This window comes from Cyprinus carpio, chromosome A6, assembly GCF_018340385.1.
Source record: "Cyprinus carpio isolate SPL01 chromosome A6, ASM1834038v1, whole genome shotgun sequence".
Taxonomy (NCBI): domain Eukaryota; kingdom Metazoa; phylum Chordata; class Actinopteri; order Cypriniformes; family Cyprinidae; genus Cyprinus; species Cyprinus carpio.
This window is the reverse complement of record NC_056577.1, coordinates 21,923,215-21,946,764: the sequence shown is the minus strand read 5'-3', so window position 1 is coordinate 21,946,764 and position 23,550 is coordinate 21,923,215. Positions and strand designations below refer to the sequence as shown.

The window sequence follows — 23,550 nt, the reverse complement described above, 5'->3', positions numbered from 1 at the left end:
CAGCATGCCACATGTGTTATATAGCCCAAATCTATAGGGGAAAATCTATTCCCTTATCTATTAGAAATTCTACCACAATGAATAAGCCTACAATAAAACGTGATAATTTCTAGTAAAGGTGGTCATGAGTAGTTTAAAAAGATTTTAATATATGTAAGTGCTGGTGCAGGATTATGTTACTTGAAACTTTTTAGTTTTTTTAGTTTATGTCTTTTTAGTTTATGTGCCTTTTTTAGACAATATTCGACTTTTTCCATAGAATTGTAGAATGTTGTTATCAGGTGATCATGTGATTGTTCTGATTGTATTCACCTGTGGACACAACATCAAAGGACTCTTTAAAAAGAGGTGTGTGACACGAAGCAATCTCTTCGGGGTGGGTGACTTGTGGGGTTAGGTTTTGCTGTCTCTCGGGGGCAACAGGCCCTCCGGAGATGAAGATGGAGAGTTAGTCAGAGTTGAGTTAGGAGGGGGCTGTTAACTATTAAAGTCACCAGTCACATTAATAATAATAATAATAATAATAATAATAATAGCCTACAAGGAAGGAATAACTGACAACGTACCGTTGAATTACAGAAAAAAAAAAAAAAAACACGGTAGGCTATTGTCACGAAGTTCTTGTTTGGCAAAATTAATATAGGCTAAGCTTTTCTGTGTCTTAAGACAAGTTAAGTTAGAACAAGTTCAATAAAACATTTTTATTGTATTTCTACGGGCAGAGGAGAATAGCCAAACCAAAAAGAAACAAAGAAAAAACAATGTAACATTCACAAATCTGTACACAATGGAATGCGCACGTGAGTGGGGCTGTAGTGCCATCTAGTGGTCGCTGTTTTTCTTTGGCTCAGCTGCGCGTGGATCGCAAACTGTGTGTGTGGATTGGGCATGGGCAAGGCTTAAAGGGCGGAACGAAAGTCTCATAATTCAAATGAATCAAATAGAATCGACTCAGAAGAGACGAGAATGAATGCACGCGCGTCGCCTGATCCACAAATGCACATTTTAATCCCTACATGCACAAATTATGATAACTTGTATACAAATGTTATAGTTTGTGTTGTCGCTATTTGAACAATGTTGCACATTAATGTAATTCTTAACTCTGCAGACACCGGTTGAAAAGCATTTGTTTCAGTGTAGTGACGCACATTCGCAAATTTTTCAAATCGTGTACACGTTAATGGATTGCACTGGGCCTGGTTCGTTAGTATTTGTGTGTGTGTGGGACGTGAAATGCTGAAAACTGCGAAAATGAAGTCTCAAAATCCAAATGAGCCGAACAAGATCGACTCGAACTAGACGTCACCCGATCCACATATGCATGGATTCCTTTTTGTATGAGCAATTTATGATATATTAATGCAGAACAGAACATTTTTATTCGAAAACATGTCTGCATTTGTACAAATCGCTGCACAATCATTAATCCGAATCAAATTGAAAGACATTTGTTTGTGGTTCGTAAGATACATGTATAAAATTTATGCAGTATATGGATAATTTTGCGTGCATCTATTAATCATTTTGAGTAATTTCATCCCATAATTCTTCACCATTGGATTGGAGTGCTTTCCCCATTTCCGAATGCGCATGGACTTGTGAAAGAATTGTGAACTTCACCTCCGCCTTTTTATCGGGTGTTTCTCTCCTGACTGTTTGTTGTGGACGCTCTTCACCCCACGGTTGGGCCCTGCGAGCAGGGGGAGAGGGAAGTGTTTTAAATTATTTCTGTACTTATGTGTGGATGAATGAATGGGGTGGGTGTGTGAAGGGCGATTGGTGTAAGAGGGAGAGAACGGAGCAACACGCCTTACGTGTGCAATGTAGGTTGATGTGTTTTCAACAGGGGTCACCACTGTTTTAATGTATTGAATTTGAAGACTCACTGTGTGTGTGTGTGTGTGTGTGTGTGTGTGTGTATGAATTGACGTGGGGGGGATTGTGTGTTGTCCCGTGCCTTTTTCTTCTGTCCTCATACCCGCACCTGTGCCTTTTTTTTAATAAGCTTTATTTATTCCAATTGTAATAAAGGAAGTGTTCTTTTCTTTGGTAGCTGCAACGACTGGTTGTGGAGTTCTATTTTGATGGAAATAGATTTCAATAAGGTTCATTACAGCATTTTAAATTGGCAATTTCTCAACAAATTTTAAATTGATCGCAAATTTTACCATCAGCCTGACATAGGAATGGCTCGCCTCGCTCAGATCTCACCACACTTATCGTGGGCACTGGTGAACGCGCGCCGCTCATGCACAATTAAAACTCAAACTCTTGAGTTTACTGAGACATGCACCCGTGCACTGAGGGAGCGCATCTCTTTCATCCAGAGAGCACCCTTACCCTCCAGGAGCCTGAAAAAAGCACCTATGCATGCTGGGAGCACTGCATGTTCTTCAAAACAGAAAAAAAATGTTTCACTGGATTTGATATGCTATTTAAAATACTATGTCTACCTCAAAGTTAATGTTAGTTTGATATTAGTGTGATTTTTAGTTGAATATCTTGGTTATCTGAAAACATTTTGTGCTACTTTATACAAAATTATAATCTGTTTTTATATGCTAACGGACAATTTTAAACTGTTAAATAAAAAAAAAAAAGTCTAAGAATTTGAGGTAAAAATGATCCTGTATGAAAGTTATGTGAGAAGCACCCGGCTGCAGCCTGCAGATTGAGGCGGGGCTGCACCTGGGGCGGGGCTGCACGTGTCGCCCCGCCCCATACCTACTGTGATTGGTTCGATCGTCTTTCATAGACATACATGATAGGAAATGTGTGTGTAGTTGGTGTAGGACGGAGTATGTTGTTTAAAAAGCTAAAAACGCTGTGCAGTTTTATAAAGCCTTCATTATAATGCACAGAAGAAGAAAAAAAAAAACATTAGCCTGTAACTCGCCATGTCCCTGAAATGATTGTTTTGTTAAATTAAATTATCTTTAGGCTAACAGACGAACAACCAACTACATTTAATAAATGAATTGGGTTCATTATCACAGTGGGAGGATCAGGTCTTCAGATAGAAGAATGAATTATGAATTAAATAATTTTTGTAAATTAGATTTTCATATCATCAGAGTATGAGAAAGTATTGTTTTAATTTATATAGCATGACAAGACAATTATTGTTACGTATAATTATCTGCAACAGTCTAATATGTCTGCTGTGTGCCATTTCAATTTTTATGAAACTTTAATTTTCTTTACTACATTGCAAAGCATAGACTTTTCCTCCCCTTTATTTCAGGAAAATATGCTGCACATTATTTTAAAGTGAAGAAATCGAGAAACGTTTATTTCTACCGGCCAGTGATGATTCTGAAAGGACATACCTGTAATCTGTTGCTATAGTAGTATTTTAGTGCAGTTGTCTCACAGCCACTGCGGTCAAATATTGAGATAAACTTCATAAAGTATCATCTATTTATATTAAATTAATATATTAAATTGGTATCTTCTCCGATACCAATTTTGTGACCATTATTGAGCCGATTCTTTTCATTCAGCTGGAATGCTTAACGTGGCTTAATGCATTAAAACGTTTTTTTTATTTTTTTTAAGACCAAACTCTGTTAACACATTACTAATAGAGTATTCTATTCACAGACAAGCAGATAAGTCCAGAATAAGAATGCAATGCGTTTAATTACGTGTTAAGCATTTTCCTCCCATAGAAAACCATTAGACTAAAAGGAAAACGCTTAACGTGGCGTAATGCATTAAAACGTGTTTTAAAAACAACAAACTCAGTAAACATTTTTAATAAAGCATTCTATTTACAGACAAGCAGGTTATAGGAGGAAAATGCTTAACACGTAATTAAACATTTGTTTACTGAGTTTGGTCTTAAAACACTGTTTTAATGCATAAAGCCACGTACTTTCACATTAAGCGCTTTAGAATGACCCAATGATTAATTTGTGTATTCGACTGGTCCAGAAGATTAAACTTGCAGCAGCTAACATCTCGTGATTCAATAAATCAGACATAGTGAGTCAAGTTTACAATAAACAACTGTGCATTATAATGAAGGCTTTGTAAACTGCACAGCGTTTTTAGCTTTTTAAACAACATACTCTGTCCTACACCAACCACGCACACATTTCCTATCATGTATGTCTATGAAAGGCGATCGAACCAATCAGAGTAGGTATGGGGCGGGGCGACACGTGCAGCCCCGCCTCGATCTGCAGGCTGCAGCCGGGTGTACTCATGGGGTGTACTCTGTCTATGGGTGTACTTGAGTTATGTCGCTAGTTTGTGGGTAAATCTCTTGCAGTCCGCTGCCGCAGGGCGGCGACAGAGCACCGCGCTTACGTATGTAAATTAGAATGTTGTCGTCACAGTATACGTACGTAGCTCTGTAAACATGGCGGAAGTTCAGAGGCGTCAACGTGGGGAGGAAGAAAGGCGCTGCGTTCAGAATGAAGCAATATGAGCCAAGGAATGAAGTGGATGGGATGGCGGACCCAAAGTTGACGGTACTCTTCAAACTTTTAGTTGCGGGCTTTTATGGAATCAGCTCTTTCCTTATAGTTATAGTGAACAAGAGCGTCCTGACAAATTACAGGTAAGAATACTCTTTACTGGAGTTACATACTCTGTATGCTTCACTGTCTCTAGATGCAGAATACTTGGGATAGTTGGCAACTTAATTATTGCAGCAGTATCAGTGTGCTACAGAAGGCCGTTGAAATCAGTGGGTTGCTTTGAACATCCAGAGTAATACTGATGCTGTTTTTTTTTTTAAACCAAAAAGTGCACATGTACCATTATGATACTATAGTATTCTTTAAGGAGTACCATGTTAATACAGAAATATTATTATAATACCATGTTAATACCACAAATGGTACTCATTCAGTAACGGTTTATATCAAGAATGCTATTACCGTCTTGCACAATCTCTTTACTTTTGTAACATTACCACCACATCCCATTTTTGTACGCATAGTGAGCTACTACCTGGTTTAAAGTATTTAAAATGATGATGATTATTTGTTTTGTTTTGTTTTTCCTTTTAAATGCAAGAAGCCTGAAACTGTGTAAATATATAGTCTAATTGTAAAATAAGAGAAATGTTTTGTATGGACTAAAGTGAGGCAGGGATGTAGATTAATAATATAAAAAAATCTCACAATAAACACTACATTGCATATGATGGTTCATTTTATAATAGCAATCAACAGTTATGATAATGAAAAGAAACGTAAATATAAAATTTGTGCTTTTAGACTTTGCTAAAAAGCAATCTTTTGTGAACAGGTTCCCCTCTTCGATATGTGTTGGCATTGGTCAGGTGGGTTTTCTTTCGTCAGATAAAAGTTTTTCTCACTCTCCATATTTTGAGCTTTACACATTACGTTACAGAGCAGAGCGTCATGTACATATTGTGACTTTCCTCTGCAGATGCTGGCAACAGTTGTTGTGTTACGGGTGGGAAAGGCCCTCCGGGTGATCACCTTCCCTGAGTTTGATGGTAGCATACCTAGAAAGGTGAGGAATGCTGGCTCTTTAAACATGTGCGTGTTGTCACGTGTGCTTTCCCCAAGAACACGTTTATTCTAGAACAGTGTTGCAAGTCTTTTTTTGTTGACATGGGAAAAGATACGCTTGTGGGGCTGCCAAAAAAATGTTGCTTTGTAAGTGTTGCTCACAACTTTCTTGTATGCCTTCTTAATATCTATCTATTTTACAATTGCAGACATTTCCGCTACCTCTTCTGTATGTAGGGAATCAAATAACAGGACTCTTTGGGACAAAAAGACTTAAGTATGATACAGTACCTAACAGCTTTACACACTTCGGCCTTATTGTTTTGTATTTTATGCATTGGTATCAAATTAATTTTTTTCTTTCCTTCAGCCTGCCAATGTTTACAGTGTTGAGGAGGTTTTCTATTCTCTTTACAATGCTGGCAGAGGGGTTCTTGTTAAAGTAAGTGACAGTTCTCCAGTTACTATGTTAATGTTTCTGATAGCTTATATCTAATTAATTAATATTATGATGATAAAAATATCACTGATTATGTCCGTCATTACAGGAAGAAATTCTCCTTGCCAGTTCAGCTGACAGTATTTACTATGATTCTAGGGGCCTTTGTAGCTGCAAGGTAAAAGTTGCCAGTGACTCATTGTTTGATAGAATTCAGCCTTATCTTGGACGCTGTTTGTTTGAAAAACATGCAAATTGTTCAAGTTATTGTTTGTTAGACTGTGTTGCAACATAAGTTAATTATACATCACTGTCGTATTGTGAATGAGGAAAAGATTCCAACCAAGTCTGCAAACATTTAATCACATATGTTTTTTACAGTGTTTGATGAGTGCCCTTATATTTCTTGTGCAGTACTGACTTGGCTTTTGACCTGCAAGGGTACGTGTTCATTTTAATGAACGATGTCTTAACTGCTGCCAATGGAGCTTTTGTGAAACAGAAACTTGACTCTAAGGTAAGGAAAGCAACACATTCATGATAGAGGTTACTCAGATACCTTGAGTGCTCAGTTAAGCAACAGCTGTTCTCTGCAGTCATTAATTGAGATATACTGCTTTCCTATGCATGCAGAAAATGAAGCAACTCCTCATGGATCACCAGTTTTTGTGAATTGCTAGTTATGTTGTTTGTTTAATGAAAATGTCATGAAATAATTCACAACAAATGTTATTTCCCTATGCATCGTTAAATTTGACAACGGATTTAGGTAGCATTTTGTCCACACTTTTCTGAGATATAAGTCTATTCATCTTGCTATCCTACTCGCAGTTCTATCAGAACACAGCCAAAAACCTTTGGTTTTAGGGCTTTCACATTTTCATTTTTACTGTAGCGAGTCTGAGAAAAACTTGTTCACATATGCATGTTCTAACATTTCAAGCACGGATTCAATTTCAATGTATTTAGAAGATATGCCTATTCTTGTGTTTGATGAAACGGAGATGGCTGGCACCATGATGAGCAGTGTTTATTGCATTTCCCCACTGGCTTGTACTGAAAAAAGAAGTCATGTGTGTTCAATTTGAGGCCTCCAGAGAAAGTAGTTTTATAACTGTTTACAGTTTTCATTGAAGAATGTGGATTATGTGGAAATACAGATTTATCCAAAGCACTGATAACTTGAATACGGAAGTCAAAATTTAGCAACCTGTTATAACTTGTGCTCAGTTCCTGAAGAAAGACCTTTGGTTCATTTCAGATTTTTCTCTGTGAGAAAAGAGCAGCTAGTGTAGAGGGAGCAAGAGAAGAGGGAATCCTGATTTGGCATTACTGTACCTTAATTTGTCGCCCCCTTTTTTTTATTTATTTATTTTTTTATCCTGTAGGAGCTCGGAAAGTATGGCCTGCTTTATTACAATGCCTTATTTATGATTCTTCCAACACTGCTATTAGCACATGTCACAGGGGATATGGATAAGGTAAGTTCATTTATTATTATTATTTTATTGTATTGTACTTATTTTTAAACATTTTTGAATTTTATGTATAGTTTTCTCTAGCAATGGATATTGGCTCATTAATAAAAAAGTGTTGAATAAAAATAGAAGTACACATACAGCAGATAGTTTGGTAATGTTCACTTATATATAATATATTGTGTTCACATACCACACCTTAAATAACCTCCAGGACTCTAGTCATTTCTAAGAGTCCATCTCTCAACAAGACCTCATACCCACAGATGATCTGGCAACCACGAACACACCATCTGCTCAGCTGCAGTGAGCTCATATTGCCAGAGAACACACACAATTAGCCAACTGGAATGATTGCACGCTTGTCATAAATTCTCTTGAAATCATAGCAAGCTGAATGACATAAATTTCAGCACATCTATTTCTGCCTGAATGCAAATAACTGTATTTTCCGTAAGCGTCCTACATCCTGGTCTTTTCGAGAAAGCGATGTGAGTACAAGGCTCAGTTGTTTGGGAGGCTAGGATGACAGGGCCCTGCTCCATGAATGGCTCATTTTATTTAGCTTAGTGTGTTTATTGGGAGGCCCCAGTTTATTTGGCAGACGCTGCTTCAGGAGGGAGAGAGAAGACAGGAGGCAGTGTGTTTCTTGCACAAAGCCACCATTATACCAGTCAGTGTAACTAGCATAGTGAATGTAGTAGTTTATGAAGTTATTTGTTAGGTATATTCCTTTTAGGTGAGTTCTTCACCTCTTTTTACACTGGTTGAGTGGATCTGTTGTTTTTTTTTTACTCACCATGTCAATACATTCTCTACAGTTTCAACTATTATAGCCTATGAAGAAAAAAAAGTGGAAACTCCTCTGTGTTATGACATTTTACCATGCAAGACCTTGACCTACAAATTCACTTACAAACAGCTCCCTAATTTTAAAATTGAATGGCTAATTAGTGTTATCACTCTGTTTGTGTTATTGAAGGATCTCTAGGCAATTATTTCCTTTTAGTGTGTTCTTCCATGCATCAATAAATGTCTTGTTTTTCCCCCTAGGCTTTTGATTATGAAGGCTGGTCAGATGTGCTTTTTATAAGTCAATTCATTCTCTCTTGTATAATGGGGTAAGTTAAAATAGGAACTTTATATTTGGTAAATGCTAGGGCTGTCAAAGTTAATGTGTTAATTGTGTGATTTAAATACATTAAGTAGCATTCGTGTGTTTTAGTTTGTATGATTTATTAAAAACTAATCATCATTAAAAGTAATTTTTACTCTAATGTAATTGTCATAAAAGCTCAAATGATACATCACCAACACATTAAACTCCATCAATCATAGAAATGCAAACACCAGCCAGTGCCTGTGCTCTGTACAGATGTAAGATCACATTTGTTAAGTGCTGAGGAAAATTATTTTATTGCAGAAGTACCTTGATCCCCTGATTAGATATTGATTGACTAACAGCCCTAGTAAATGCACAACAAGCTAATGTTAATGTTTTTTTTTTTTGTGGATTGTTTCCTCTTGTATAATGATATGAAGAAGTTGCAGTCACATTTACCACTGACTGACAAAATCCAGAAAAGTTGCCCATGCAGATTTTGCTTATGTTTAAGCTGTTTGTGCGAATTCACCACACTGACTAACAGAAAGTCAATTACAGTCCAAAATTTTGCTGGAAATTTTGCCAATGTGATGCCACCCTTACACAACAAAAAAAGGAACCATTTTTAATGTTAAAAGACTATAAAAATGCTATGGTTAAAGAGTGATAACTGGTTAATAGTAAATTCCCTAACTATTTATGGTGAAAAATTAATAAAACATAAGGGAAATTTCACAGAATTTCCTGTGACACTTCACATTTGATTGTTTTGATTTGTTTTTCATTGAAGTATGTTTCTTTTTAGCTTTCTTATCAGTTATGTACATCACCATTTTAGGTTATATATTATGTTGTTAAATTGTTTATTGCATTATTTTAGTGTTGTGTGTTACCATGATGCTTTATGACACCACACACCTTCTGTGTAACAGTATTTACCTCAGCTTGGAAGGGTAAAGCTGTGTGCCGAACTTTGGTTTTACACGTGGCTTTCTTAATGCCATCTGGGTTTTTGGTGGTTGTCACTGTATTATAAAGAAAATGCAAAATACATTTTAATACTTTAGTAAGTTGGTAATATCACAACCCCAAATCAGGAAAAAGTGGGGACGTTTTGTAAAATGCAATACAAACAAGAATCTGTGATTATTTCATTCTCTTTAACCTTTTATTTAATTGACAAAGAAAAGATATCTAATGTTTTCACTGACCAAAAAAAAATATATATTTTATAAATATAAACAAATTTTAATTTTGATGGCTGTAACACACTCCAAAAAAGTTGGGACTAAGGCATGTTTAACACTGTGTCTCATCAACTTTCCTTTTAATTACAATGTTTAATCGTTTGGGAATTGAAGATACTAATTGTTAAAGTTTTGCAAAAAATGTTCTCGCTTGATGCAAGACTTCAGCTGCTCAACAGTCCGTGTTCGTCATTGTCTGGTTCTCCTTTTCATGTCTGGTCAAACATTTTTGATAGGAGTAAGATCTGGACTGCAAGCAGACCTATATTCTTTGCGATTTTGCATTGAGAAATGTGATTTTTGATTTGTTTGACACTTCTCTCATGAAATTTGTCACAAAGTAATGAGCCATGATCCAGCTTTGCTTGTAAAGAGTGAGATGCTCCTATGCTTTTATACCCAAACATGATACCCTCATCTATTACCAATTCACCTTCTTACTGTGAACCGTTTCAAAACAGTTTTTTTGGACATTCTATAACCTTTTGACTTTTATTTTGCCTCTGTCCCAACTTTTCTGGAGTGTGTTGCAGCCTTCAAAATCAAACATTTTTTTATATTTACAGAATGCATTTAAGTTGGTCAGTGAAAACATTGGAAATCTTTTTTTTTTTTTTGTACTTTTGTCAATTAAATAAAAGATTAAGAGAATTAACAAATCACAGATTCTTGTTTTCATTGCATTCTTACAAAACATCCTTCCTTTTTCTGATTTGGGGTGATAAAATGATATCAGTTAATAATAAATGTAATAAATACATTTATTTTTTATTTGTATTTATTTATTTCATTGCATTTTACAAAACATTGTTTACTAATTCTGATTTGGGGTTGTAACATTACACCAGTCAATAAAATGTTTATTTATTTTTGTCACTTTTTTATATATAAGTTTAAGCTTAATCATTAAAAATAAAAATAATATTTTGCTACCTTTTTTTTTTTTTTTTTTTTTTTTTTTTTTACACACAGTGTAGGTTTATGACTTCAGGCATTAGAGATTTCCTAAACAAAACATCTTCTGTTTTTACATTTGCAGGTTCATTTTAATGTACTCCACCGTACTTTGCACTCAGTATAACTCTGCGCTAACTACTACCATTGTCGGCTGCCTAAAAGTAAGGGTTTCTTTCTTAAACCTGCAAAGATACAGTTTGTCCTGCTTTTTATTATATTAACAACTTTTGTGTCTCTACAGAATATATTAGTGACATATATTGGAATGGTGTTTGGAGGAGATTACATTTTCTCATGGACTAACTTCATTGGTCTGAACATCAGGTAAGAAGTGAGCTTTTCCCAGAAGGGGACAGATGGGATGCATGGATTTAGTGTGACGCTGATGATCTGATTGCCTGTACTTGTCTTCTCAGTATTGCTGGCAGTCTGGTGTATTCCTACATTACCTTTACAGAGGAGCAGACCACCAAACAGAGCGAGAATACCAACAAACTAGAGGTCAAAGGGAAAGTGTCTGTATGACCAGTTTGTTTGACGTATATAATGCACAAGGCTGTAACTATGCGTTTTTGTAAGAAGTCACTCCTGAGATGATGTGTTTTTTTTTTTTTTTTTTTTTTAGTTATAAGAAGATATTGACTGAAAAAGATACTGCAGGTGCTGTTAGGACATCGTCTCAAATGAAAGATTCAGTCAAGTTTCAGATATACTGGAATGTGTTATTCCAAAGTAAATATTTGCCTGTTAGTTTTCACTTCTGTTAAGAAGTGGTGTCTGTGTTACACTGATGGTTTGTGTCCTGCAATGTTGGACACTTGCCACAAATTGGGAATGAGGACTGTCATAAGTGTTGAAACACCTTTTGTATTGTCTATTAAAGAGCTCTTTTTAAGATGGGTTTTAGTCAGTAAGGCTGTTAATTTTCATGAGTTGTTTTTTATTTTATTTTATTTTTTATTGCTAGGTTTGTGAATTGGATTGTATTGTTTGTAAAGTGTTTATTCTAGCTATAAAAAGGGAGTTTAGATACATTTGATTAAATAGTCTTGTGACAGTTCTCATACCCTGTACACAACTTGAGATTTACAGGAATGTTCCTTCAAAACCTGAGTGATGAATGGAAAGCGAGTGTTTGAATGTGTAAAACAAGGTATATGTGTGCAGCTTAAGTAGATGTTTGATATAAGTCTTTTGATAACAAGCTTTAAAGAGCAGTATTTTGTGTTAAGTGTTCTCAGTGGTACACGGTGTTCAACTGGACAAATTCTTAAAATGGCTTTTGTATTTTTTTGTATTTGGGAATGGGATGCAGTAACTGTTTTGTACTGATGGAAGCATTATTATAAACGCAAATGGTGTAGTAATTGCACTTGAACAGTTTACAGGTTTTCTCATTTGTCAGTGATTTAAAATGGATTAGTTTTTGCAGGAACATTGTAATACAGTATACACAAACATTTCAGTATGTTGATCTGTCTTGTTTAATGTTGCTGCCTTTGGGCAAATAAGAAAATGAGAATGTCTCCTACAGTCATGGCCAAAAGTTTTGGCAGTGACAAATTTTGTGTTTTGCAAAGTTTGCTGCTTCAGTATTTGTAGATTTATTTTTCCACGTTTCTATGGTATACTGAAAAACGATGATAAGCATATCAGTTTTAAAGGATTTTATTGCCAAATAAATGAATCAATATTTACAGTGTTGATCCTTGTTTTTCATAACCTTGTCATTTCGCTCTGGCATACTGGATATTAGCTTCTGGGCCAAATCCTGACTGATGACTCCATTTTTGCATTATTAGTTCTCAGAGTTGATCACAATTTTTGGGCTTCTGCTTGTCCACTTGTCTTTTGAGGACTGACCACAGGTTCTCTATGGGACTGACATCCAAAGTATCCAAAATTTCAATGTAATGATCTTCGAGCCACTTCTTTATCTAACTTCTTTAGCTTTGTGACATGGTGCTCCATCATGCTGGAAAATGCACGGATCATCTCCAAATTGCTCATGGTTCGTTGGAAGAAGTCACTCTTGCAGGACGTTCTGATACCATTCTTTATTCATGGCAGTGTTTTTTTGGGGGGCAGAATTATGAGAAAGCACACTCCCTTGGTTTAAACGAAACCCACACATGGATGCTCTCAGGATGCTTCGCTGTTGGCACAACACAGGACTCATGGTAGCGTTCACCTTTTCTTCTCCGAACAATCAATTTTCCAGATGTCCCAAACAGTCTGAAGGGAGCTTCATCAGAGAAAATAACTTTGCACCAGTCTTCTGCTGTCCAATCCTTGTACTTCCTGCAGAATTTTAGTTTGTCCTTGATGTTTTTCTTGGAGAGAAGTGGCTTCTTTGCTTCAAGTCTCGGCCTCGCTGTGTGTGCAGATGCTCTCACACCAACCTGCTCCCATTCCTGAGCAAGTTCTGCACTGCTGGTGACTCGAGCTGACTCCTCAGGAGGAGACGGTCCTGGTGTTTACTGGACACTCTGGAACATCATGAAGACTTCTTCACTGCAGCAGAACCTCTCTCCTTGAACTTCTAGATGATCCGTTAAATGGTTATTTCAGGTGCAATATTCTTTGTAGCAATTTCCTTGCATGTGAGGCCATTTTGATGCAAAGCGATGATGGCAGCATGTGTTTTTTGGAGGTAACCTTTGCTAACAAGAACACAATGATTGGAAGCGCTTCTACCCTCCTTTTATAGCAATCAGTCTGCTCTTACAATCTAATTAGTTTGATAGTGATTTCACTTAACTAGTACTCATTCACACTTTCACATGTGCTACTGATATGATTAGTCGATTAATGTTAACTGGTCTTTTGTTCCAGGATCAAAAAACAGTTAAATATGTTTTTTTTTGTGAAAAGTACATTTTTGGCCAATTAAGCTTTTAGCAATTATTTAAAAGGCATCTGATCACTCTATGATAGATAATCTAGAAACAATGTGACTGAGCACCACAGCAGTTTTAAGCAGCAAACTTTGCAAAACACAATTTATATCACTGCCAAAACTTTTGGCCATGACTGTACATTTATGTCTGATGTATTTTTAATAGAATCCGAAATGCTAGTCTGAAATTATCATACATTTCTCAGTTATTTCTTGTGCTATACTTGTACATCTGGAAAAGCTGATGCATTCTGTGGTTACCGAATGAATGTCTGTTTTCATTTATGTATACCACTTTTTGGAACACTTTGTCCAGAGATTTTAATTTTATGGATGATCTGTGCTTTATTTTACAGCACCGATGATATATTGTTGCTGCAGAAGTATTTTATGTGTTCAACTTGTCAGTTTCATATCTGTAAATTCTCTGTGATCGTATCAGTGAGAAACGGGATGTGTATAACATTTAAAATACCTCAGCTCAAATAATATGTATTATGTCATTTTCTAATGTTGACCAAAGTACAAACCTTTTTCATTTTTCATGTTGTCTATTGCTTCTGTGGCAATAAATAGCGTAATGCTTTCTCTAGGGTTGTTTATATGTTATTTGTTACATAAAGCCATCTCATCTAGGTTTTAATTCTACAAAACATACCATATTCTATTTGGCTGCTTATGGGATGTCTAGAAGCAAGCACACATGACGTGACTGCTCCATGTAAAATAAAACATACGCCAGTGTTTCTAATGTGAGTGTACATGATTTAAAATTTTTTTTTTTTTTTTTTTTTTTGAATTCTAGCATACTATTCATTTCTTTATGGGTAAAACCTAATTAATGAGGGAATATTTTTTTGACTGCTGAAACTGGCTTAGTGAGTCTTAAGCTCTAATGTAATAGGTAGATTCTCAAAAGAAAAAAACTATGTACAAAAAAGCTATAACATTTACTCAATTTTGCTAACATGTTTAAATAACAATCATAAAATGCGTTGTATATTGTAATGAGAGGGAAGGCGAATTTTGAAATACACTTTAACCGTTACGTTTTCCAGATATTATACTGACAGTAACTGGCCAGCTTTGCGCAGTGTTTGGGTGGTGACAGGACTTTTATTTTGTAGTATTCACCACAGTAGTGTGGCTCAACTAATTTTCAACACATTTATTATCGCTGGCTTCACAGAACCTACAACAACTATGGCGGAGGTAACGTTAAGAGAAACATTACAAATTGCAGCAAATAACGCACTTGCGCAGTCAGTGCAACCTTCTAATTAAATTGAACTTAATTTCTAATTTTAAATATTTCAACGATGACGTGTTTCTTAACGTTCAGCCCTAAATACTTAGGGCGCCCAATTTGAATGTGTTAGCAGCTAGCAGCTAACTTGTTGCCTGAGCGCCAAACTCACATCCAGTATATTCCTAGTCTGCTTTTATTAAGAAAAAACAACAGTGCCTAATAAATTATAACCCACTGCACCCTGTTATTTCTAGTCTCATACCTTAACATGAGGTTATACGTGCTTTACCTCTGACTGTAGATGATAATTCATAGTCAGATTCAGGTCATGTAACTTATCATGTTTTCTCTTATGGTTTTTGTTCATATAATTAAAATGTATTATTTTCTTTCCAGCCCTCCTTAAGTGGTCCAGGCTCTGGCGGTAAATATTTCAGTTATTTTTATGTTACTAGCAAAAACAAAATTAATGTAGGCTGCATCAAAGCTCGCATTAAATTAATGTGTAGTATAATTTGTGTATATTTAATATAGTGTGTGTAGATATTATTAGTGTGTATCTCTCTCTGTGTATAGAATAGATAATTATATTAATAAAAATAAGAAATGTCTGTTAAATAGGAGCACATGGAGTGGTCCAGCATGAGGACCGAGACTTTGATCCTTCAGCAGACATGCTCGTACATGACTTTGATGATGAGCGGACATTGGAAGAAGAGGAAAGACTGGAGGGAGAGACCAACTTCAGTGCTGAAATTGATGACCTCACTCGAGTATGGACCATCAGATTTTTTTTATATTATTATTTTAATACATACGTTTATGATGATATGAAGAGGCTCATTAAATAACCTTCACAGGTGTTGATTCATGACTTTACTGCTCTCTGGTTTGGTAGGAGGGTGAGATGCCCATTGAGGAGCTTCTGAAACTGTATGGCTACAGCACTGGTGGGTCTCCAGAGGAGGAAGATGGAGACGTTCAAGAGGAGGATTCTTCAGAGAATAATTGCAGCAGCCATAGTAAACTCAAAGTAAAGATCTACATGAAAAACAATGAATCTGTATGTTTTTGTATGCATTAGCATAGTAAAATCAACCAATCATTTTTGTGGCTGTCAGGAGCTTTCTGATCAAGAGGATGAGGATGTGCAGTCGCCTGGTGAGGAGCCTCTGTCCTGCAGTGTTTCTCACAGCACAGCTCAACTCCTCTACCCTCGGCCATCCAATTACTGTAAAGGTATGATCATAAGAACACTATAGCATGTTACATATATATGAAAGCTTGTTTCCTCTATGAATCCTTGTTTTTAGGGGGCAGCTGTGGCCTAATGGTTAGAGATTTGGACTTGTAACCAGAAGGTCGCAGGTTCGAGTCTCGGTGCTGGCAGGAGTTGTAGGTGGGAGGGAGTGAATGAACAGCGCTCTCTTCCACCCTCAGTACCCATGGCTGAAGTGCCCTTGAGCAAGGCACTGAACCCCCAGTTGCTCCCCGGGCGCTGGATATAGCTGCCCACTGCTCCGGGTGTGTGTTCACGGTGTGTTCACTTCTCACTGCTGTGTGTGTGCACTTGGATGGGTTAAATGCAGAGCACCAATTTCGAGTATGGGTCACCATACTTGACAAATGTCACGACTTTCACTTAATATTGTATATTGTGGTGAAGGCAAAAAACAATTTTGTAAACGTAAAATTTAGCAGAAAAAAGTCAGAAATCTAAACGTAGAATGTGGAGGAAAAAGTCAGGATTGCGTGATATAAACTCCAAAAAAAATAAAAATAAATGAAATAAAATTAATACCTTAAAAAAAATACCTTTTTATCAATTACTTTAAAAAAAAAAAAAAAAATATCCCATGCAGACCATGGCAGAAACAGGCTTCCATACACATCAGATTGTTCATTTTACAAAAAAAAATAAATAAATAAATAGTTTTTCATGTAGTACATGTCTCGTAGGACCAGCAGATGGTGTCTAACTAGATCAGGCTCCATGTGACTTTTTGTTTTATAGGGGATGAGGAAGAATCAGAAGATGATGATTATATTCCATCTGAAGATTGGAAGAAGGTAGATTTTAGATTATTTTCTCTCATGTTTTTTTCACCCTTTTTTTTTTAAGGTTTCAAACATGAATTTTTTTTCTTGTCATTCACAGGAGATAATGGTCGGTTCAATGTATCAAGCACAGACTCCTGTTGGCCTTTGCAGATATAAGGACAACGAAAAAGGTGACAAAACTGAATGATATACTTATTTAGATGTGATGTGTATATATTTAATACATATGTTATACATACACATTTTTGTTCTTCTGCTTGTCTCCTATAAATGTAGTGTACGAGAATGATGATCAGCTTTTGTGGAATCCGGAGTTAATTCCAGAAGAAAAGGTTGTAGAGTTTTTATCCAAGGCTTCTAAATGCAGCGGAGAAGAGACTGGTGTCCATGCAATTCCTGAAGGATCTCACATCAAAGACAATGAACAGGCAGGTCACCATCCAATGACATATTTACTTAAATCATATCAACGATTCCCTTTTGAGATCATGTTGTAATAGCAATCTCTTTGCTTAAATTTCAGGCTCTTTATGAATTGTTTAAATGCAATTTTAATGCAGAAGAAGCTTTAAGAAGACTGAAATTTAATGTGAAGTCTGCCAAAGGTGAGTGTGTGTAAAAGATGATGTTAGTTAATGTTATAGGGTTTCTTAATTCAGCCATCCACAAATTGAGTGCATTACAGAAAATGAATATCTACCTCTTTTTTTTCCAATACAGATATGTAGACATCCTTAAATCAAGATATATTTACTTGAGATGCACATTTAAAGTCTTGAAAAAGTAAACAAAAATCTGTGAGTTTATGCTTAAAACAAACTGAAGTATTTTGTAAAATAAATCAAAAAGTAATGGAGATTGGTTAAAAGTTGTATTTTCAAACATCAAAGTGATGCCAATACTACTCATTGTGTGTTCTCTAGAACATATTGCAAAATGAAATGGAAATAGAACAAACAATATATTAACTTCTACAGTCATTTTTTATAATGTACTGTATATTCAGTGCAATACTCTTGTGCCACAATAATGTTCCTGAATTATCTTTCCTTGAATTATCTTAACGTGCATCAAATATTGGTATGATTAACCAACATACATTTAATCAGATTAAAAATATTTGAATGTTTTAACAGCTTCAGAATGTTATTTTGGGAAGTGTAAAATGCTCCAAGGAGCTCTCGGCACGTCAGTCAACATTCTCTCAATGTGTCACCTTAACTAAAGTCTCTCTCTCCCTCAGAGGAAATGTCAGTTTGGATGGAAGAGGAGTGTCGAGGTTTTGAGCAAGGACTCAACGCTTACGGAAAAGATTTTAGCTCAATACAAGCAAATAAGGTTAGTGTTTAGTGACATTCCCCATTCCAAAACCTGATAGGATCGAATTGTTATACAATTTTTACCGTTCGATTATTGAATAATTTAGAGTAATCATTTGGTGAACTTGGCTGTTTTTTATTGTTCACTTAGGTAATTGTTACTTAATTAAACTTTTCCAGGTGAGAACTAGATCTGTAGGGGAATGTGTGGCCTTTTATTACATGTGGAAGAAATCTGAGCGTTATGATTTCTTTGCACAGCAAACCAAGCTTGGAAAAAGAAAATACAGTCTTCGTCCTGGAGTTTTGTAAGTCTCTCATCAGCACTGTGTGGCACATTAAAGGCCCCGATATATGGGGGGGAATACTGGGGAATTTGTTTCAGCTCCTAAACACCTTTAAGTTTCTATTGGTCCGTGGCAGTTAAGCAATCGGTGGGTGTGTTCTGAAACTCCACCTTCTTTGACGTCTTTTTTTTCTCATTTCTCATTCAATGGAGGTCAGGCAAGAGAGTACAATATCTCCGGCCTAGTCACTAGCAACATGAACACTGGAGTGTCGAATAGCTGAGCTGGCACAAATATATCTGCACTTGTACGATCACTCGCGGAGAGACTTTAAAGATTCAGAGAAAGCATTTAATTCCTAGAAAAAATTGCAACAAAGCTTGGAACCAACGACCCGGAGATATGCAAAAAGCGACGTAGAGAAAAATCCGAGAAGTTTTCCAAAGCCATGAAAAGAGTTAAAGGAAAGAGTAAAGATATAAGGTAGCAAGTACCAAATACAAGCGTTTCAAATAAATTTTACACCATACTGCTGCTGCTGTTGTTCTTTCAGTAAGCGAATATAAAGGGTATACAATAAATGAAATGCCAAACGAACATACAACAATAAACCTTTGTCTTAACATAACATATAAAAAGGTGTAACAATTTACCCAATTGAATATAATAAATGAACACTAATAAAATAAAGTAAAAGAATGACTCCAATATTTATCATGCTAAAGTTTTACAGACTTTGAGACATTCACACTTTTTATAAAGGACTGATTATGGTTCTTTTGTATTGCAAACATGATACTTGACTCTGAACTGCGGCTAATCATTATTCTTTTGTCTATAATATTCTGACCATTTGGGCCCGTCTCACAACTAGATTGCCTACACTTCATAATTTCATCGTTGTTGGGTTTAGGGCATACACTTGAGCATCGCAAAGCATGTTTAGATTAATTTACACCCCACCTCCAGCAGCGCGGGGGTGTCGGAATGTTCGAAAACAGTATACCGTCACTCAGCTTTTTCGAACTTCTTTTTGTTTGAAGTATACCGGGGCCTTAAAGGTCACAAGTCTAATTCCTCTAATTAAACTCTGTGTATATAGAATCAGATTGTGTAAGGTCATATCCTGCCTGGTGTTTGTTTGGCATTACAGGGATTATGTGGAGTGTATTTTGGATGCGAGGGAGAGCTCTGAGTCCAGTGGATCTTCATCTTCACTTCCCACCTCTTCCAGCAAGAGCAAACACCCATCAGAGCCTGAGAGCGACTCAAATGCACAGAACGGTCAGGCTCATCAGACTCTTAAAAAAAAAAAAAATTAACTATATATATATAGATATATATATCTATAGATATATATATATATATATATATATATATATATATATATATATATATATATATATATATATATATAGATATATCTATAGATATATATATATATATATAGATATATATATATATATATATAGACAGTGTTTTTTTTTCTTCATTAAGTGAGTTAATCAAAAAAAAAAAAAAGATTTAATATTAAATGTTAAATGTATTGTGTGTTTTTAACAACACAATTTTAAATGTAATTTTGTTGATTTCACAGGTGTAGGGAGCCATTCCTCTGAGCCCCTTCTCTGTGTCACAGATGAGACCTCTCAGACAAACGGCTCTGCCACGTGTCCAGATATTTCCTCAGCAAAGTCACCACCCTGCTCTAACCCTGACGCCAGCAGCCTGAGCACACAAGTCATGGAGATCACAGTCAAACAGGAAGAGGAAGATGAACACTGTGAACGACCTCTCAAAAGGCTTAGGACTGACACAGACCCCAGCAGTGAAGGGTCTGTCACCCACAACAAAACAGAAATCGTCTGACTCACCAGCAGAAACTTAGAAAAAAAGACAAGGAACTCCTGAGGGGTTGATACAGGCCCTGTTTTTAGCGTGAAGGTAGCTGTGTGTGGGAATTTCAGAGATGCAAATGAAGAACATTTCTGTCCTTTCACAATACCGTCGCTGAGCTCAGTTCATATCGCAAACACTCTTGAAAGACTGTCATGTCAGACAGTCAACTCTGCAGCACTATTTATTAAGATGATCAATGTTATTGTGTTTTCTCTAGGTTGTTTGAAAGGAACAGCTGACTGTATTTTATTGTGAGGCTTCTGTCATTTGGTGTGCATAACATTGCTCTAGCTGTAAATGAACGCTATGGAAAAGCCCTCTTGATTTTATAAGAAGTATAATACTGTAAATATTTGAAATCTAAAAGTATTATAAAAAATACACTTTTGTGTATGGAACATTTTGAATAATTCAGGCAGTTGTAAAAATGTAATTTCTAACACTGCAACATTCCATCCTTTTCATTTCGGAATTTCCTACTTAACCAAAGTGAATGGTTGATTTTGGTCTTTTAACAAAGTATTTTTAGAAGATATTTTCTCTTTATATGAAAAACGGTCTTATTTTTGTATTTGATAGCTATTTATTTTTTTTAATCAGATATTGGTGACGCATGAGGCCAGTATATAGAGTATATTTGTATAAGCCGGAGCCTGTAGTGTTTAATTTAAAAGGCAAAGCAGAAATGATGGGTGCTATTTATTCATTTTCTCACTGATAATGTCAACCCATACTTAAGATAATTTTTTTTTTTTTTTTTTTTACGTTTTTCTAGGACCTCTGTTATTCTTGTCAGAAATGGTAGAGGAAAGTGGAATCTACAGTTTCCATGAATTGGTTGTCATCCATGTCTGCATAGCTCAGGAAAATCAGTACAGAAGCATTATAGCGTGCCAAATAGTTGTCAGTTTCAATTAGTGAACTACTCATTCATAAACTCAGACTGTTTACCTAAATCCATATAGTCTTTTGTGATTACTTAAGTGTCACCTCATTACCACATTTTAGTGGAGGGGATTGTATGCTGAATAAAGCTATTACGCAGTTCTTATTTTAGAGAATCTATCTTTTCTAGTGGTTTGTTTTTATCTGTCATCCTGTATTTTATAAGGTCTGACTAGATGCCAAGCAAATTGACCTTTTAAATGTTGAATTGGTCATATGGTCAAAGAGCCTTTGTTTGTTTGTTGACCATTCACATACCTGAACAGCAGGTGTCAGTGTTGCTCTTAATATAGCTGGAAAAAAAAAAGAATCACATTCATTTCTTGTTTTATCCTAAGCACATTATTTCACAGAATGGGGTAACATGGGCTTAAATGCCCAAAGGGCTAAATGGTAATCCATGAGGACCACATACAACTCATATTTACCGTCTTTGGATGGTAATGCTAAGATTGCAAAGTAAATAAAAAATGAAAATGGTCATTTACTCGCCTCACGAGGTCCCCAAACTATTTGAAGGCTGAATACACAATGAACACTAATTGCACCAGACTTACTACAATGCCTCTTTTTTTTAAAGAACCGATTGCATACTTTATAATAAGCTAGAGAAATTATCTGCTTTTTATTTTTAATTTATTTTATTTTTCTGAGTGAGCCACAGGAGAAAACCAATGCCACATATCAAGATGTGCAGCTTAGGACCGAAGTCTATATATCAAAAGCGGAACATGACCCGACCGCTGCTGAAATGTTCCAGGAATACTAAACATAGAGTGTACCGTTTGGCTTCACAAAAGCATTGCGGCTTTGTTCTACAGATGTATCTGTTCGCAGCTCTCTGGGGAACACTTGTTGTTGGAGACCCCTCAGCTGCTGGCTCCATTCACAGTGGAAGAGTGTAGTTCACAATAGAATAGAATAAAACTGGAGAGCCAACACATGACACAGATGTGAAGATGAGAAGTGCAAATGAACATAAACATGGAAGAAGTGACAATGGAACATTTCGAGACAATACGAGATGTCAATATGAAATGTACATGTTGGACCAGTACGGATCAAGTATACTGACTTTTATATATTTATTGAATTTACATAAACAGGGAGGCAAGGGAGGCAGTAGGCTACTTGTCTCCTCAAAATATTGGATGGGTACAAAAATAAAAAAACGCCCATATGTAAGGAATAATTGACGACGGGCCGTTTAATTATTAGAAAAATAATGCACACCCGAGGTGGTGATTAGTGGCCGTTACACCTAAGGTGTGCATTATTTTTCTAATAATATTTAGTATTTAGTGTATTTACTTTCGGAAAATCGTCTGTCATGTTGTTGTTTTTGTTAGTCCGGAGTGCTGTACAGGTGCATCTCAAAAAATTATGATATCATGGAAAAGGTCTTTATTTTTTGTAATTTAATTTAAAAAAAGCAAACTTTCTTATATTCTAGATTCATTGCACACAAAGTGAAATATTTCAAGCGTTTTTTTTTGTTTTGTTTTAATTCTGATGGTTACGACTTATTAGAATATTCCATTTTGAGCTTGATTAGTTTGATTAATTTTGAGAACATGCAACCACAATTATGGGAAAGACTACTGACTTGACAGTTGTCCAGAAGACGATCATCGACACCCTCCACAAGGAGGGTAAGCCACAGAAGGTCATTGCTGAAAGGGCTGGCTGTTCACAGAGTGCTGTATCAAAATATATTCATAGGAAGTTGACTGGAAGGAAAAAGTGTGGTAGGAAATGGTGCAAAAGCAACAGGGATGACCACAGCCTTGGGAAGACTGTCAGGAGAAGCCGATTCAAGAACTTGGGAGAGCTTCACAAGGAGTGGACTGAAGCCAGAGTCAGCGCATCAAGAGTCACCATGCTCAGACGTCTTCAGGAAAAGAGCTACAGCTGTCACATTCCTAGAACCAAGCCACTCCTGAACCAGAAAAAAAAAAAAAAAAAAACGTCAGAAGCATCTCACCTGGGGTGAGGAGAAAAGAACTGGACTGTTGCTCAGTGGTCCAAAGTCCTCTTTTCAGATGAAAGTAAATTTTGCATTTCATTTGGAAATCAAGCGCAGAGTCTGGAGGTAGGCTGGAGAGGCACAGAATCCAAAGTCCAAGTTTCTGAAGTCAGAGATGATTTGGGGTGCCGTGACATCTGTTGG

The 23,550-nt window shown here is 36.1% G+C and overlaps 2 protein-coding genes across 5 annotated transcripts; both read left to right on the top strand.

The window, feature by feature from the left end:
• The first annotated feature begins 4,289 nt into the window (after positions 1-4,289).
• On the top strand, positions 4,290-12,420 carry LOC109091398 (UDP-N-acetylglucosamine/UDP-glucose/GDP-mannose transporter-like). 2 transcript variants are annotated; one of them, XM_042758444.1, is made up of 12 exons: positions 4,290-4,570; positions 5,266-5,299; positions 5,410-5,496; positions 5,705-5,772; positions 5,866-5,937; positions 6,044-6,112; positions 6,349-6,451; positions 7,323-7,415; positions 8,466-8,533; positions 10,804-10,882; positions 10,963-11,045; positions 11,138-12,420. In XM_042758444.1, the coding sequence occupies exons 1-12, from the start codon at positions 4,425-4,427 to the stop codon at positions 11,244-11,246; spliced, it is 1,011 nt and encodes a 336-aa protein (XP_042614378.1). In that variant the 5' UTR covers positions 4,290-4,424; the 3' UTR covers positions 11,247-12,420. The 2 variants fall into 2 exon arrangements, with proteins under 2 accessions (XP_042614378.1, XP_042614379.1); XM_042758445.1 differs by having other exon boundaries at positions 4,349-4,481.
• A 2,264-nt stretch (positions 12,421-14,684) lies between these two features.
• LOC109091400 (mesoderm induction early response protein 1-like) lies at positions 14,685-21,690 on the top strand. 3 transcript variants are annotated; one of them, XM_019105156.2, is made up of 13 exons: positions 14,685-14,832; positions 15,266-15,293; positions 15,491-15,642; positions 15,768-15,902; positions 15,991-16,108; positions 16,884-16,939; positions 17,028-17,100; positions 17,207-17,358; positions 17,454-17,535; positions 18,174-18,268; positions 18,430-18,557; positions 19,690-19,820; positions 20,134-21,690. In XM_019105156.2, the coding sequence occupies exons 1-13, from the start codon at positions 14,824-14,826 to the stop codon at positions 20,403-20,405; spliced, it is 1,431 nt and encodes a 476-aa protein (XP_018960701.2). In that variant the 5' UTR covers positions 14,685-14,823; the 3' UTR covers positions 20,406-21,690. The 3 variants fall into 3 exon arrangements, with proteins under 3 accessions (XP_018960701.2, XP_042614376.1, XP_042614377.1); XM_042758442.1 differs by lacking the exon at positions 14,685-14,832 and adding an exon at positions 14,852-15,194; XM_042758443.1 differs by lacking the exon at positions 14,685-14,832 and adding an exon at positions 14,854-15,194 and having other exon boundaries at positions 18,511-18,557.
• Positions 21,691-23,550: the final 1,860 nt, after the last annotated feature.